The 17720-nt window shown below is 40.9% G+C and overlaps 1 protein-coding gene across 1 annotated transcript; it reads right to left on the bottom strand.

The window, feature by feature from the left end:
* Positions 1-11684: 11684 nt before the first annotated feature.
* On the bottom strand, positions 11685-16307 carry LOC108520828 (uncharacterized). The gene is made up of 5 exons (XM_017860372.1): positions 16162-16307; positions 15610-16064; positions 15396-15472; positions 11983-12119; positions 11685-11803 (listed from the first exon to the last, which is right to left on the bottom strand). The coding sequence occupies exons 1-5, from the start codon at positions 16205-16207 to the stop codon at positions 11685-11687; spliced, it is 834 nt and encodes a 277-aa protein (XP_017715861.1). The 5' UTR covers positions 16208-16307.
* Positions 16308-17720: the final 1413 nt, after the last annotated feature.

A 17720-nucleotide genomic window follows, 5' to 3' on the forward strand; every position in this document is an offset into this window, starting at 1 on the left:
TTTTTTTTTGAGACGGAGACTTGCTCTGTCGCCCAGGCTGGAGTGCAGTGACACGATCTCGGCTCACTGCAAGCTCAACCTCCCTGGTTCACGCCATTCTCCTGCCTCAGCCTCCGGAGTAGCTGGGACTGCAAGCGCCCGCCACCACACCTGGCTAATTTTTTGTATTTTTAGTAGAGACGGGGTTTCACCGTGTTAGCTAGGATGGTCTCGATCTCCTGACCTCGTGATCCGCCCGCCTCAGCCTCGCAAAGTGCTGGGATTACAGGCTTGAGCCACCGCGCCTGGCCAATAATAGCCTTTCTAACAAGGATGAAATGCCATCTCATTGAGGATTTGCATTTTCCTGTATATTATTTATTTTCAGAATTTTATATATACTTGTTGGTCCTTTGTATGTCTTCTTCTGAGAGGTGTTTGGTGGTCTTATTTGCTTATTTTTAATCATACTTTATTACTATTCAGTAATTTGCATTTCTTTTATATTTTTGATATTGATCCCTTGTCATATAGTTTGTAAACATTGTCTCTCATACTGCAGGTTGCCTCTTCACTCTGTCAGTTGTTTTCTTTACTGTGCCTGAGCTGGGATTTCTTGACAGAACATGGAGAGGTGGGCTCAGGGGCTGTGGGACATTGGAGGGGAAGAGATGAACTCAACACCTAGAACCACCTGAGCCGTTGCTCATCATGTGATTTCTGGGTCAATGGTTTGAACAGATTCAGAAGAGTTTTTCTTGGCCTTCTGGGGGCTAAATAATTTGAAGAGAGAATGATGTAACTTATTACTCACAGATGACAGAATGTGATAATTGTACACGTATGTAGGTGTGTAGGGATGGTTTGGCAGTGTTTACTCATCCCCAGAAAAAAGTGTCTGCTATGAAAAAAATTATAGCTTGTGACATTCATAATTATTATTAATGACAACCGATGCTAGACACTAGACCATGTTATAATGCTAGTCGAAAAACCCAACAGAAAAAAATGTGTCTCAGGAAAAAAAAAAAAAGGAAGAGGTCAAAATTTAAACGAGATGCCTTTGAACATTACCAGTAATAAAGATGCCAAAAAGAATCAACCATCATAACCAGAACAAGAATTAAATAACTGTTCATGGGTTTTATGTTGAGAAGATATGGAATTTTCATCTAGTGGCTCATCCCCATCCGCATAATAGAGTTCAGAGAACAAACTAAGAACAGAGTGTGACCTTAAAGGAAGTGGAGGCCAAATGCTTGAGTAGAAGGAGAGTCTGTGTTGGAATCATTGTGAAGTGAAACATGAATTCCACAGAGAAGCCACAGTATTCAAGGTCAGTACCGACTTTACTTGAGTTTAGTGGTGAATACAGCAAAGACAGGTTTCACTGTCCTCATTCAGTTTCTATTTTCTCAGCTCTCTTGGAAGGTCAGTTGTGAACATTGGGAATCTACTTACAACTTAATCACAGCAAGCAATTTTTTACTGAAGGCATAGGTGACAATTGATGGTGATTAAATTTAGGTTATAGAAATTAGTTATTGAAACCTCAATGTCAGTCTCTAGTAATTTATGTAGTAAAATGGTCAGCCTCATCATGGGGCTTTATTATTCCATCTGGGATGAGTGTCCATGTGGGCATATGGTGCAGTTCTAGTCATGGGGGCAAGGGAGATGGTCTGTTGAGGAATTTATGGCCCTTCAGAGGAGAATTGCAGAATTTTTCCCTCCCCACTTCCAGCTAACATTTGTTTGTGACCCTTGGGAATGTTGTCACCATGTCACTACATGATGAGAGTTACTTGAGGAATGAAGTCGACTTACTGGATGCATCAGTGTGGAAAACTGAGAAAATAAACTGCTTTGGTAAATGAGTTGTCAAATTAGGCAAGCCTGGAGCCACTCACATCCAGGCTTCTTGTTTCATTACAGTGTGATTTACCTCATTGTCAGCTTATGTATTACTCTGTCCTCATGCTGCTATGGAAGAATACTTGAGACTGGCTAACTTACATATATATATATATATGTGGTGTGTATATATGTGTGTGTGTGTGTGTGTGTATATATATGTGAATATATACATACATATATACATGTATATACATACATATATATGAGGTTTAATTGACTCACAGCTTCACGTGGCTCAGAAAACTTACAATCATGGTGGAAGGAATCTTTTCACATGGTGGCCAAAGAGAGAAAGGGTGCAAACAGCGGAAATGCCAGACACTTGTAAAACCATCAGATCTCATGAGACTTACTCACTGTCACGAGAATAGTGTGGGAGTAACTGCCCCCATGATCTGATTACCTTTGCCTGGTCTCACTTTTGACATTTGATTATGGGGATTACAAATCAAGATGAGATTTTGGGTGACGTCTAAGCCAAAGCATATTATTCTGCTCCTGGTCCATTCCAGGTCTCATGTCCTGACATTTCAAAACACAATAATGCCTTTTAAATAGTTCCCCAAATTCTTAGCTTATTCCTGCATTAACCCAAAAAACTAACTTTAAAGTCTTATCTGAAAAAAGACAAGACCCTTCTGCCTATAAGCCTGTAAAATCAAAAGCAAGTTAGTTACTTTTTAGGTACATTGGGTGTACAGAAATTGCATAAATACACCCATTTTAAATGCAAGTAATTGGCAAAAATGAAGAGGCTACAGGTTGCATGCTATTCCAAAATCCAATAGGGCAGTCGTTAAAACTTAAGTTCCAAAATGATCTCTATTGACTCCATGTCTCACATTCAGGTCACGCTGATGCAAGAGGTTGACTTCCAAGGCCTTGGGCAGCTCTACCACTGTGGCTTTTCAGGGGAATGCCCCCCTCCTGGCTGCTTTCATAGGCTGACTATGAATGTCTGTGGCTTTTCCAGGCTTATGGTGCAAGCTGTTGGTGGACTATCATTCTGGGATCTGGAGGACAGTAGCCCTCTTCTCAAAGCTTTCCTAGGCATACCCCAGTATGGACTCTGTATGGGGGCTCCAGCCACACATTTCCCTTCTGCACTTTGTTTGAGGGCTCCACCTCTGCAGCAAACTTCTGTCTAGACATCCAGGCATTTACATTACATCTTCAGAAATCTAGGAAGAGGTTCCCAAACCCTAATTATTGACTTCTGTGTATATGCAATCCAACATCACACGTAAGCTGCCAAGGCTTGTGGCTTGTACCTTCTGAAGCAATGGCTCAAGATGTACATTGGCCCATTTTAGCCATGATGGGGACTGAAACAGCTGGGATGAAGGGCACCATGTCTCAAGGTTGCAAAGAGCAGGAGGGCCCTGGGCCTGGCCTAGGAAATGATTTATCTTTCCTAGGCCTCTGGGCCTGTGATGGGAGGGGCTGCTATGAAGGTCACTGACATGCCCTGAAGTCATTTTCCCCATTGTCTTGGTGATTAATATTAGGCTCCTCATTACTTACACAATTTAAGCAGCCAACTTAAATTTCTCCCCAGAAAATGTTTTTTTCTTTTCTTTTCTTTTCTTTTCTTTTCTTTTTTTGACAGAGTCTTGCTCTGTCACCCAGGCTGGAGTGCAGTGGCATGATTTTGGCTCACTGCAAGCTCCGCCTTCTGGGTTCATGCCATTCTCCTGCCTGAGCCTCCTGAGTAGCTGGGATTACAGGTGCCTGCCACCACGTCCAGCTAATTTTGTTTTGTACTTTTTAGTAGAGACAGGGTTTCACCATGTTAGCCAGGATGGTGTCCATCTCCTGACCTCATGATCTGCCTGCCTCGGCCTCCCAAAGTGCTGGGATTACAGGTATGAGCCACCGTGCCCAGCCCCAAAATGGGTTTTTCTATCAAATCATCAGGCTACAAACTTTTCCAATTTTTATGCTCTGCTTCTTCTTGAATGCACTGCCACTTAAAAATTTCTTCTGCCAGATATCCTAAATCATCTCTCTGAAGTTCAAAGTTCCACAGATTTCTAGGGCAGGGGCAAAATGTCACCAGTCTCTTTGCTAAACATAGCAAGAGTCACCTATATTCCAGTTCCCAAAAAGTTCCTCATCTCCATTGGAGACCATCTTAGCCCGGACTTCATTGTCTATGTTACTATCAGCATTTCAGTCAAAACCATTCAACAAGTCTCTAGAAAGTTCCAAACTTCCCTACATCTTCCTGTCTTCTGAGCCCTCCAACTCTCTAGAAAGTTCCAAAATTTCAAACACGTTTCTGTCTTCGTCTGAGCCCTCCAAACTGTTTCAACCTCTGCGTGTTACCCAGTTCCAAATTCACTTCCACATTTTCTGGTATCCTTATCGCAGAGCCCCACTACCTTGGTCCCACTTTACTATACTAGTCTGTTCTCAAAACACGCAAGACTGGGTAACTTGAAAACAGGTATAATTGACTCATAGTTCTGCATTGCTGGGGAGGCCTCAGGAAACTTAAAATTATGGTGGATGGCACCTCTTCACACGGTGGTGGCAGGAGAGAGAATGAGTGCAAGCAGAGAAAATACCAGGCACATATAAAACAATCGGGTCTCGTGAGACTCACTCACTGTCACAAGAACAGCATGAGGAAAATCATGCTCATTATTCGATTACATCCACCTGGTCCTGCTTTTGACACATGGGGATTATAGGTATTGTAATTAAAGATGAGATTTTGGGTGGGGAGTCAGCAAAACCATATCACCTTATGTTACCTTTCTTCATTCTCTGCTAAAATAGCCAAATGTAATAATCTAGAGGCACTAAGAGTAAAAAAATGAAACCAAAACCAAACAAACAAAAAACGCCACCAATTTGAAAATGAAAATAAGTCCCAAGTAAAGTCAAAGTTAGTGTGTGGATTGTAATGTGATAGACAGGAGACATTGCTAGATACAAAGTGCGTGCTCACATCTATTTTATCTCAATATAGTTTTCAAAAATTGTATATCCCTTAGGTAATACTTCCATTGAGACCCTTGATTTAGCATAATTTATTGATGAATATTACCTAAATAATAACAACTTGAAGTTATTAACCAGTAATTCATTTTACTAGTCAGAACTTGTCCAGCAACGTTAATTTAGGATATATTTCTTTTTTTTTTTTTTTTTTTTTTTGAGGCGGGTCTCGGCTCTGTCACCCAGGCTGGAGTGCAGGTGGGCCCCCAGATCTCAGCCTCACTTGGCAAGCTCGCCTCGTCCGGTTCACGCCATTTCCCTGCGCTCAGCCTCCCGAGTAGCTGGGACTAAGGCCGCCGCCACCGTCGCCCGCAAGTTTTTGGTATTTTAGTAGAGACGGGGTTTCACCGCGTGTAGCCAGGATGGTCTCGATCTCCCTACCTCCAGTGATCGCGCCGTCTCGCCTCGCCAAAAGTTGCTGGGGATTACAGGCTTGAGCCACCGCGCCCGGCCTAGGATATATTTCTTTATCTGATGTAAACCCAGTCCAGAAGGCAGAAATTATTGCACTTATTAGAGCTTGTCAGTTAACCAAAGACCAGGATGAATACATATGCTCTACAGTGGTGTGTGACTTTTAAACTATGTTGCAAGTAGAGAGTGTGCTTTAATCTTCTGGAAACCCCATAAAAATGGACAACAAGAAAAGACAGTTTTATTTATATTTATTTATTTGCTTTTTTTTAAAAAAAAATAGTCTTGTGGCCAGGTGCGGTGGCTCACGCCTGTAATCCCAGCAGTTTGGGAGGCTGAGGCAGGTGACTCACCTGAGATTAGGAGTTTGAGACCAGCCTGACCAATATGGAGAAAACCCATTTCTACTAATAATACAAAATTAGCTGGACATGGTGGCACATGCCTGTAATCCCAGCTACTAGGGAGGCTGAGGCAGGAGAATCACTTGAACCCAGGAGGTGGATGTTGCAGTGAGCCGAGATCATGCCATTGCACTCCAGCCTAGGCAACAAGAGTGAAACTCTGTCAGAGAGAGAGAGAGAGAGAAGGAAGGAAGGAAGGAAGGAAGGAAGGAAGGAAGGAAGGAAGGAAGGAAGGACGGAAGGAAGGAAGGAAAGGGAAGGGAAGGAGAAAGAAGAAAGAGAGAAAGAAAAAGAAAGAGAGAAAGAAAGAGAAAGAAAGAAAGAAAAAGAAAGGAAAGAAAGAAGGAAAGAAAGAAAAGAAAGAGAAAGAGAGAAAGAAAGAGAGAAAGAAAGAAAGAAAGAAAGAAAGAAAGAAAGAAAGAAAGAAAGAAAGAAAGAAAGAAAGAAGAAAAGGGAAAGAAAGTCTTGCTCTGTCACACGAGCTGTATTGCAGTGGTGTGATCTTGGCTCACTGCAAACATTGCCTTCCAGGCTTAAGTGATTCTTGTGCCTCAGCCTTCTGAGTAGCAGGGCCTACAGGTGCACGTTATCATGTCTGACTAATTTTTGTATTTTTACTAGAGATGGGGTTTCTCCTTGTTGCCCAGGCTGGTCTCGAACTCCTGGCCTCAAGTAATCTGCCCGCCTCAGCCTTCCAAAGTGCTGGGATTAAAGGTGTGAGCCAACACACCTGGCCAAAAATATACCTTAAAATGAATTCCTACATTCTACAAACCTAACTTATATAACTTTGAAACCAAATAAAAACAAGGAAACAATTACAACAAACAATGTTGTAGTGCATCATTATACCAAATATTCAGTCTTAACCTGGGTTATAATATTATGAAAGCATGGAAGGCCTTGCCATTGTTCATTTTCCACAGAATCAATCTCACTCACAATCTTCTGAATATGTCGAAAATCTTGTATCTTTAAATAGAAATTATAAAACTGTGATAAAATATTAATCTCTCTTGGCCAAGAGTTATCCCACTAGCACTGTGGCATTATGGTCCACTCCTTAGGGCACATCAATTACTATCCTAAGGCTTGGTAGCTGGAAGGTCCATACATGTAAAGATTTTTGTCATATGGCATGCATGTGTTGCAAAATATTTAAAGTGATTATTGTGTTATATTCAGTCAAATCACTAAAAGTTTAAGGTTTCTTTTTTACTACATATTTTTAGCAGTATTTTGTGATCTTCAGCCATGAGACCATGTCTATTGGAAGAAACATCGGACAAAATTCTTTTTTATTGAACCATATTGGAAGAAATTTTATCAGTACTTTTTAAAATTGTTTTTGTGAGGCAGAGTCTCACTCTGTTGCTCAGGCTGGAGTGCAGTGGCCCCATCTCAGCTCACTGCAACCTCCACCTGCCTGGAGTGATTCTACTGCCTCAGCCTCCTGAGTAACTGGGACTACAGGCGTGCACTACCACACCTGGTTAATTCTTGAATTTTTAGCAGAAACGGGGTTTTGCTGTTTTGACCAGGCTGGTCTCAAACTTCTAACCTCAAGTGATCTGCTCACCTCGGTCTCCCGAAGTGCTGGGATTACAGATATGATCTACCTTGCCAGGCCTTTATTAGGTGCTTTTAACCAAAACACTGAAAAAAAAAAAAATCCGGGGAATTAATTATTGGGTTAATATTACACAGCTAAAGAATCAATTCAGAACAGATGTGGTGACTCATGCCTATAATTTCATCACTTCAAGAAGCAAATCAGAGAGAAGCACATGAGACCACGAGTTCAAGACCAGCCAGGGAAACTTTGGGACAGTCCATTTCTGTCATAATAAACTTTTAAAAATCAGCTGGGTATGGTGGTGCACCTCTCTAGTCCTGGATACTCAGAAGACTGAGACAGTAGAATTGTGTGAGCCAGAATTTCATGATTACAGCGAGCTATGATTGCGTCACTTCACTCCAACCTTTGTGACAAAGCAAGACCTTGTCACCAAAAAAAAAAAAATCAGTTAAGAATTTCACACAGTCATGAGATTACTCCAATAGAGGATATTGAATTGAGCATGCTCAGAGATCCTCTGGTGCTTCTGATGTTTTGGGGCAGGCAGCTTACCTCAGACATCCAGAATAGGCTGATGATCTTAGATAGTAAAAGGTCTCCACACAAGACTTTGAAACAGGACCCCGTCCGATTCCCCCCACCCACTTTCACGTCCTTCTTGTCTTTTTCTCCTTTTTTATTATTGTTTGCTTATGCTTATAAACAGTCTTCTCATTATTTGTAGACATGCTTCTTGCCCACCCGTATTGGACATTGATCTCTTTTTTATTCACTCTTTTTATAGTTGCTACATACAATGAGTCATCGGACTATTTTTCTGATGCCTGACTGCTGATAACTGAAGGCTCATTCCTCAGTCATCTCCTATTTCTTCAACCAAAAAATGTGAATCTAGTTAAAAATCACGAGAAATTACTCATTCGATGCTATTTGGAGTTTCAAACCCCACAAACCCCTTTGTATGAATGAGAAACCTAAATCTGCCTGCACTGTCAAACCACAAAAGAACGTTAAATCCACTGAACTAGTCTTTGTTTTTTGCCCTATTAAGTCATTTTAGACATTCATGAGAGACCTGCACTACTCTTGGCAGATACCTCAAGAGATAATTAACCTTTTCATATTCACATGGGGGAAGTGTGAGGCACCAACAGATGTGACATCCACACTACATTTTAGCTGAGATTTCTTGGCCTTTGCATGGCATCAAGGACAACTAATGCTGTGAGCTTTGTGTCCCAGCTCCTGTCAACAGGACATACCTAATTCCCGAACCAATTCCAGGACAGAGACGGACATGCCTGGTATAATTTGATTAATCCCCATCACGTAATGAAATAATGAAATTATTGTGCTGTATACTAGTGTTTCCCTAAAAATAAAAGGAGAGCCAGGGTTCATTCATGTGTATATTCAGAAGGGCCTAATTTTTCATGTTATATATAAACGTAATATATAATGCATAATTATATATTACACATAATATATAATACTTATCTATATCATATATATTTATATAATTAATTAAACCTTTAATTCTGTGTTGAGAAATTAAAAAATTTTTCAGTTTGATGAGTGAAATCACCATGCCATTGTTCTGTGATTTTCTTTTTTTAATTTCTCATATATTTTATCCATGTCTAACTCATTTTCTACCAAATTATACATGTTTGAATTTTTAATATTTTAATGAGGTGAAGTTAGCAAATAATAATCTTACCATAACGTGTCCATTTTGACAAATAATGACATAAACATTACCTTTATTAACACAGAAAGGATCAATTACCTTCAAAATTTCTTCATTTTTCTGTAATTCTTGTTTTTTACACCTTCCCTTCTCACATCACGTTTATAGTCAACAACTGATCTTCTTTATGTAAATTTAGATTAGTTTACATTTTATAGAATTTATAAAAGTGGGATCATATGTGTACTTTTGTTTGGCTTATTTTACTCATCATAAGTACATGCGAATTTACCCACGCTGTTGAGTATATCCAACAGTATGTGACTGCAACAGTGGGTATTGTTCCAATGAATGAATTTACCACAGTTTATTTACTGATTAAGCTGCTGATCAATATTTGCATTGCTTTCAGTATCTGAGTATTATCAAGAAAGCTGCTACTCAGCTACTCAGCTTAGAGAAGTACACAGTTTAGAAACATGTTCTTATTGTTTCAACATGAACAGCAGCTAAACTAGAAAAGCTGCACTTTAAACCTGATGTCTTCAGTACATCAGGTCATTGAAATTAAAGAACTCTGTGTATGTCAGTTTGTGTGTGAGAGAGAAGCAGAGAGAAAAGGAGACAGAAAAGAACAGAGATCCTACATAATTGACCAACATTTATGAGGTGCTCAAGTAAAAACAGGAACTTAGTTTTAATGTAAAAGGTCTGCATAAGATGGAAAGGACAACTTGATGCACCTAGATGTGGTTTTACATTTTTAGAAAGATCATTTTGTGATAAGACAAGCAATCATACACATTAGGATAAACACAGTGGCGGGCGTCCAGTGGTGAAATGCGATGGTGATGCAAAACCCCGGCTCCAGCACCTTTTCCCGCCTATTGCACCTGGCTCGATGTGTTCTGAGCGCCCCCTGGTGTCCTGAGTGCCCCTTGGTGATCTGAGCATCCCCTGATGTTCCTGAGCTCCCCTGCAGGGAGCTTTGTGTCTGACTCACAATGACTTTCCCTCACTTTGTCTTTTGTCTTAAAATCCATGGTTGTGTACTTCTTGCTCAGTTGGCTTCACTGTAAAAGAAACCTGTTTTTTGGACATGGAACTGGAGATAGTAACTGGATTCCTGAGGAGTGGGTTGGAATTCGTGCTCCCTCACGACCTGTCCACCTGATCCACTCCAGTCCCTTCCCTGGGGACTGGTGGATCCAGCTGCAGCAGGAATCACTGGTTGTGATGGAGAATTCAGAGACAGCACAGGTGAGGGAGTGGCTCTCTGTGAGGTCTTCACCAGGCCAACAGTGCACTGAGAAACATTGTTGGCATGCATGGATTCTAAACAACATGTTGAAATTCACAGAAATACGCATTTTGATGAGAATAATGAGCTCCCTTTGCCCAATTTGTGGGTATCCTAGAGCAAATAGTAGATTCTGAGGTTAGAATCAGACAAATATGTGGTCACATTCCCCCGCAAACTTTCAACCAAATGAAAAAGAGAAACTGCTGTTAGGAGAATGGGCATTGGATTATTACCTCTATCTATGATAATGGTGATTTTCAGAACAAGGCTGACCCGTGATAACCTAAAGGTGTCCTAATTCTGAATCCACAATTAGACCTGAGCAGCAATCACTGGCAGGGGAGGTCGCCCCACACAGAGAAACAGCTGACTCAGTAAAGCTGCACAGAGGTGTCTCTGAGGGCCTTGAGTTGTACAGGAACAGTTCCTACTTCAGGTTCAGAGTGAGAACAATCTATCCTTTATCTGCAGAAGGCAAGGTTTAGTGTGTGAAAAAACAGAATTTTCCTACTTAATATCTCAGTGCTGACCCAGAGAATGAACCCACCCATCTCCTCAACATCAGCGAGTTCCATAGACCAGGCAGGCACCCAGCTACTGCTCTCTGACATTCAGCACCTGGTTTGTGCCAAAGACATCCATCCTGGAAACTCCTCCAGGATAGTGACTGTGGACAGTGAAGATACTGAGGTGTGGCTGCTGCTGGGCACATGGGGGACTCCCGGTGGTCAGCTGTGCTCAGGGAGGAACCAATGGCCCTGACGGACCTAGCATGGAACGCTGGGTAGTTAGGAAGCTCCATCAGCTTCCCACCCTTCTCCATCACTAGTTGTGAGATTGGCATCGGGGGCTGACAGTGTCTACAGCCTCACCTGGCCTCCTGTGCATTTTTCTGCCTTCATTAGTTAAAACTGCCTTTGTGATATGTGAGAATATTTCCTCCTATAATAGCAAACTTTTCTAACCCAGAAACTTCAGTAGTAGGAGCAGAACCACAAATAAACAGAGGATTCCAGGAGAACTGTTAGAGCTGGAGAAATCCACAGACCCTCCCCGAAAAAGCAGACCTTAACTTTCACCTTCACCTGAGCCTGGAACTGCCCCTGTCTTATTTGGGTGCTGAATGCCCTCTGCAGCCCAGCCTCCTTCTTTCTCCCTGCAGGAAATTTTGTGTCTGGGCTCACACTGATGTCCCATCACTTGGTACCTTTCACACAATAATACAGGGCCAAGTCCGACTCTCAGACTATTCATCTGCAGATACAGCGAGTTGTTGGCATTGTCTCTGAAGACGGTGAATCTGCCCTTCCCAGAGTCTGCTTAGTAAGTCTTTCTTCCATTGCACTTCACACCTATTACTCACTGCGCCCCCTTCCCTGGAGCCTGATCTATTCAGCTGATCCAGTAACTACTGAAGGTGGATCCAGAGGCTGCACAGGAGAGTCTCAGGGCCCCCACGGGCTGTACCAAATCTCCCCCAGACTCCACCAGCAGCAACTCACACTGGACACCTGCAAACAAAGAGATACTGTGGTTAGAAGCTGCCACGCATATCCACTCTTTGTTTCATTCACATCCAGTCATACTCAGCATCTCTAGGTCTTCAAACATCACCTTTAAAAACAGCAACAAGGAAAGCCCAGCTTAGCCCAAACCCCACAGTGAGTCACTTGTATTCACTCCTGATCACCAAGTGGAAGCACCTGGGAATCAAACTGGCGCTCTTCTTTCTGAGCTACAGAACATGGGCTGGGCTGGTTTTCATCAGAAGAGAGAAGGCCCTCTTTGCTGGTCTCCTCCTCTACAGCAAGATATGGGGATGGATGCCTGAGGGGAGAGCAGGGCCCAGAGCAGATGTGAGACACCTGGAGGAGTTTAGAGGCAATGGCAGCATTTGGGACAATATAATTTTTTATTATGTGACTGCACCATTAAAATTACTAAGCAATTATTATTATTTTTACATATATGTATTATACAAATAGAAATATAACTGCATTAAGCAAACTTTAAGAGTTATAAAGAGATAAATAGGAAACAATAAGAAAATAGGAGCCTTCAACACCTTACTTTCAATAATGTATAGAACATCCAGAAAAAAAAAATCTTAAGAAGACAGTGGACTTGAACAACGCTATTAATCAAAGTAACCTAATAGAAATTTACAGATAATTTCAACCAACCGCAGCATAATATGCATACTTCCCAAGCACAGACAAAATATTCTCCATGATAGGTTATATGTTAGATGAAAAAATAAGTCTCAACATTTGAAAAAGTAATACCAACCATTCTCTGACTTTCTCAAAAATTGGTGTGGCACCCACCTTTCAAATGCTTTCTATAAGGCTACAATTACCATATTACCACTAACAGACAAGGGCAAAAGCAGAAAAATAAACTACAGACCAATATTTCTAATATACATAAATAAACCTACGGCCCAGTAATTACCACCTATATTCCACAAGACTTTAAAAGAATCATACACCATTCAACTCAAATTTACTTTTGAGATGCAGCGATAATTCAATGTCCTCGAATCGATAAATGTGGTATGCCAAATTAAGAGCATAAAATTTAAAAATCCCATTAACTTCTCACCAGACACAGGAAATTACATTTTTAAAATGCAAAGTTTCATGATTAAAACTTCAAACAAAGTAGTAACACAAGAAAATAACATGTAAATAATAAAAGTCTTATGAAAAGCCATCAACTACTTAATGGTGAAAGATTAAAATATTTTGTCCCAATATCTGTAATAAGGCAAGAATAAACTTGGAGTTATCTTACTTCTAAATTTCAAAGCTAATTACAAAAATTAAGCAACATAAACAGGATGCTATTGGTATAGATACATATAGAGAGCTCAGAAATAAGATGATATATTGATGGCAAACTAATTTTCAATGTGAAAAACAACAATATACAATGGCTAAATCATAGTCTCTTCCAAAGAGGATGTTAGAAAAAGTGGATTTACACATGCAAAGAATGAAGAATTTTAGGTTAGGATTAATATGAAAATGAGCTCTAAATGGGTTAAACTGTTAAATGTATGGCCTGCAATTGTAAAATTTTCTCTCCTGCAAAAAATTAGGAATGATTTTTCTAGATTTTATACTAAAAGCACAGACAACAAAAGCAGAATTGAACAAGTGGGACAGCATCAAAATAGAAAGATCCTGCAAAGCAAGGAAAAAATTCCAACTTATAGAATGGGAGAATATAGTTGCAAGCCACGCATCTGAAAAAGTGAGGATATCCAAAATATACATGTAAATTATAAAACTCATTAGCAAAATTATAAAAGCCTAATTGTAAAATGCTCAGTTTTACCCCTTAAAAGTTTTTAACAACATAGATCTCATGTTAAACGTTGTTCTCCATGGGCAATTACATGTTTTATGGTAAAACGGGCGAGGCTATACTTGGTAATTATTCAATCCAACACTAATCTAGGGGGTGTTGTAAATATCCTTTATAAATTTTATTAAAAGTGCCATCAGTTGCCTCTAGGTTAGGTAAATTGTCTTTGATAACCTGGGTGTGCCTGATTCCATCAGAGCAGAACTGGAGTAGGTGAAATTCCATGGTGATCCACACTTCTGCTCTGAGACTTCCAGCCTGCACTTACTGATGACTTATCTCATGGACATTGTACATCCCTAGCCATCCCCCTAAATTGTCATCTTCTACATCTCACAGAAAGGTGGCATGTCCATCTGTAGCTTGTCAAACCTGAAAAACAGAAAGAGTCAGGCCGGGCGCGGTGGCTCAAGCCTGTAATCCCAGCACTTTGGGAGGCCGAGACGGGCGGATCACGAGGTCAGGAGATCGAGACCATCCTGGCGAACATGGGTGAAACCCCGTCTCTACTAAAAAATACAAAAAAAAAAAAAAAAAAAAAAAAACTAGCCGGGCGAGGTGGCGGGCGCCTGTACTCCCAGCTACTCGGGAGGCTGAGGCAGGAGAAGGGAGGCTGAGGCAGGAGAATGGCGTGAACCCGGGAGGCGGAGCTTGCAGTGAGCTGAGATCCAGCCACAGCACTCCAGCCCGGGCGACAGAGCGAGACTCCGTCTCAAAAAAAAAAAAAAAAAAAAAAAAAAAAAACAGAAAGAGTCTAAAATAAAATAATGTTTGAGGATGGCCATCACAATGGGAATATGCATGGTTACATTCAGGTAGGTAAAGGAAGACAAGGGTTTGAAAGAAAAATGAGAAGGGGTAGATAAGCAGTTTTGAAACAATTATTCTAGGCTGGAAGGATGAACAACAAGGGTGACATCAGTGTAGGTTGAACAGGCAGATGCTGGGCAGATGCACTTGGAGAAGTAACTGTTCCATGGTCGCAGTGGCCTTTGTGCAAGGTTGTGGTTTTACAGTCTATTTACGATAGTTCTTGTTATAAGGGATGAGTGTGAGAACCCTCCCTCATGGCCTGCTCCAGCTTCATTCATCAGGGTTTTAACACTAGTGGCTCCTTTTTTATTCTGACAACTTTGACACCCACTTTATACCACGGCTGCTGAAGAAGGTGACTCCATGGCAGTTTGCACAGCACAGGATCAATTCCGCATCCACATCTCATGTTGACCAAGCAAGCTTATCCCCTGCAGTTCCCACTAACCATATGCATTCCCAGGTGAGTCTACACAGAACACAGTGTAGGGTCCTGAGCAATGGGAGTGAAGACAGTCTCATCAGTCTCTCCCACATAGCTGCAGGAGCCACAGCCGGAGACCCACCTGAGCTCCAGGAAAAGAGCTTGAGCCCTGGAATTTAGACCACAGAAACCACATTTTACTTTTCAGGGAGCAGGAAAAGCCAATGAAAAAGGAAGAACAACAACTAAAAAGCGGAAAAAAACAAACAAACAAACAAACATGAATTGTAGGCAAAACCAACACTAGATCAGTGCTGATTCTGATTTATACACTTTAGTGTCAGAAGAAGGATCAGACATAAAACCTGTGAGGTTCTACATGACACTGACCCTGGCCCAGCCTCTCTCTTGGTTGTAATCAGAATCCTAAAGACTGTTCTCATCAGGGAATCTTTCTGAAGTTCCTGTCCTGAGTCTGATTGGAGAAGACTCACCAGGAAGCCCTGAGCTTCCTCAGGACTCTGATTCTGGTGACCATGGTTGAGGACTTTTCATTTCTGTAAGCATCAATCTGCATTTTGTGCATATGAGAAGAGATTCTCATATTAAAATAATCATTTAAAAATATGTAGAGATGATATTTTGTAAGAACAGAACTCCAAACTTAGAGAGGTTCACTAGAGGAACTGTAAAAAGATGAAGTCCCACATCCTGACAGGAAATCAGCCTCCATCTGCACCTGCCTCTGGGGTTGACTCTGATCAGTGGGTCCTGAGCACCCCCTGCAACTGATTTCCCCTCAGCGTTCCTGCAGGGAGGTTTGTGTCTGGGCTCACACTGACTTCTCCTCACTGTGTCTTTCGCACAGTAATAGACAGCCGTGTCCTCAGCTCTCAGGCTGTCCATTTGAAGATACAGTGTGTTCCTGGCATTCTCTCTGGAGATGGTGAATCTGCCCTTCACGGAGTCTGCGTACCATGTGCTACCCCCACCACTATTAATAGCTGAGACCCACTCCAGCCCCTTCCCCGGAGCCTGGCGGGCCCAGTGCATGCCATAGCTACTGAAGGTGAATCCAGAGCCTACACAGGAGAGTCTCAGGGACCCCGCAGGCTGTACCAAGCCTCCCCCAGACTCCACCAGCTGCACCTCACACTGGACACCTGCAAACACAGAAACACCAAGGTCAGAAACCACCACACATAACCACTTTCACTCATGTCCCCTCACACTCAGTATCTCTACTTCTCCATGAATCACCTTTTAAAATAGCAACAAGGAAAACCCAGCTCAGCCCAAACTCCATGATGAGTCCTGTGTTTTCAGTGCTGATCACTGAATGGCAACACCTGGGAATCCCAGGCTGTGGCTCCTCTCCCAGAGCTGCAGGGTCAGGGCCGGGCTGCTTTTCATCAGCAGAGGGAGGGACCTATTTGCATGTCTCCTACTATATAGCAAGCTCTGGGGGTGGGACGCCTGAGAAGAGGGCAGGGCCCAGGGCGGATGAGAGAGTCCTGGGGGATTTTGATGACAATGATTGTGTTTGGGAAAATGTGCTGTCTTGTGAAATTGTTCTGTGATAAACATTTAACAACTATCACATTTTTAATTATGTTTACCTATGTGGATAAATTATGTTATTTAGGAGTCAGTGGTTTCTTCATGTACAGATGTAAAAGTGAACCCACACATGGAGGGGCTATGTATGTGTCTAAGGGCTTACATCTGGCATGAGTGAGTCCTAGTATCTGGGCCTATGCTCCTCACAACTGGCCTCAATTGCTCTCTGAACCAACTCTAGGACAGAGCTAAATGTGCCTAGTGTGGTTTGCAGAATCTGCTTCCTGTCACGAGAACCTATGTGATTTTGCTGAATTTACCTAAATATATGGAGACAAGGTTCAGGCAGATAAATGTTTAGGTATCCCTGATATTTAACATATTTATTTATTCCTTCCTGTCATTCCTTTTTTTGTCTAAAATTTCAGTTGTTTACTTGTAATAAATTTTATAAGTTTTAATTGACAGATAATAAAATTCACATATTTAACCTGTACAATAGTAAATGTTAAAAAAAAGGTCTATTTTCAAGAAGGTGACAAGTCAGCTCCCCTCAGCATTCCTCTTACTCTTTTATATATATTTTTTTCTTCCCTTCATCTACCATTCCTTTATAAAACTACTGATGTTTTCATATTTTTTAGACTACTTTTTATTTTCTAGAATTTGTAAGACTAAAATAATATAGTATATACCCTTATCTATTTGGTTTATTTTTTCTCAGTAGAAATACTGAGAATTAAACTTTTTATGTTATATGTGTTTATTTCTTATAAATGATGGGTAGCATTTCAGAAAACAAATGTAGCATAATTTGTTTTACTATTAAGTTGCTAATTGATACTTGCATTTTAAAATTTCTCTGTCTTACTAATAAGTCTGCTTGCTACTCAGCTTGGTAATGTACATACATGAAAAATTATATATAAATTATATAAATATATTTCTTTTTACAACAATAATAGGTTAAACAAGGGAATGTACAGTTTGGCAAGTTTTCTTTAGTATTTCAGAAATTGAAGTTATGAGAAAGAAAACAGGCCTGTAAACCAAAGAGTGTCTGAGACTAATCTCAATAGATTTAGGAAGTTCATTTNTCTTACTAATAAGTCTGCTTGCTACTCAGCTTGGTAATGTACATACATGAAAATTATATATAAATTATATAAATATATTTCTTTTACAACAATAATAGGTTAAACAAGGGAATGTACAGTTTGGCAAGTTTTCTTTAGTATTTCAGAAATTGAAGTTATGAG

This window comes from Rhinopithecus bieti, unplaced genomic scaffold, assembly GCF_001698545.2.
Source record: "Rhinopithecus bieti isolate Rb0 unplaced genomic scaffold, ASM169854v2 scaffold_55804, whole genome shotgun sequence".
NCBI lineage: Eukaryota > Metazoa > Chordata > Mammalia > Primates > Cercopithecidae > Rhinopithecus > Rhinopithecus bieti.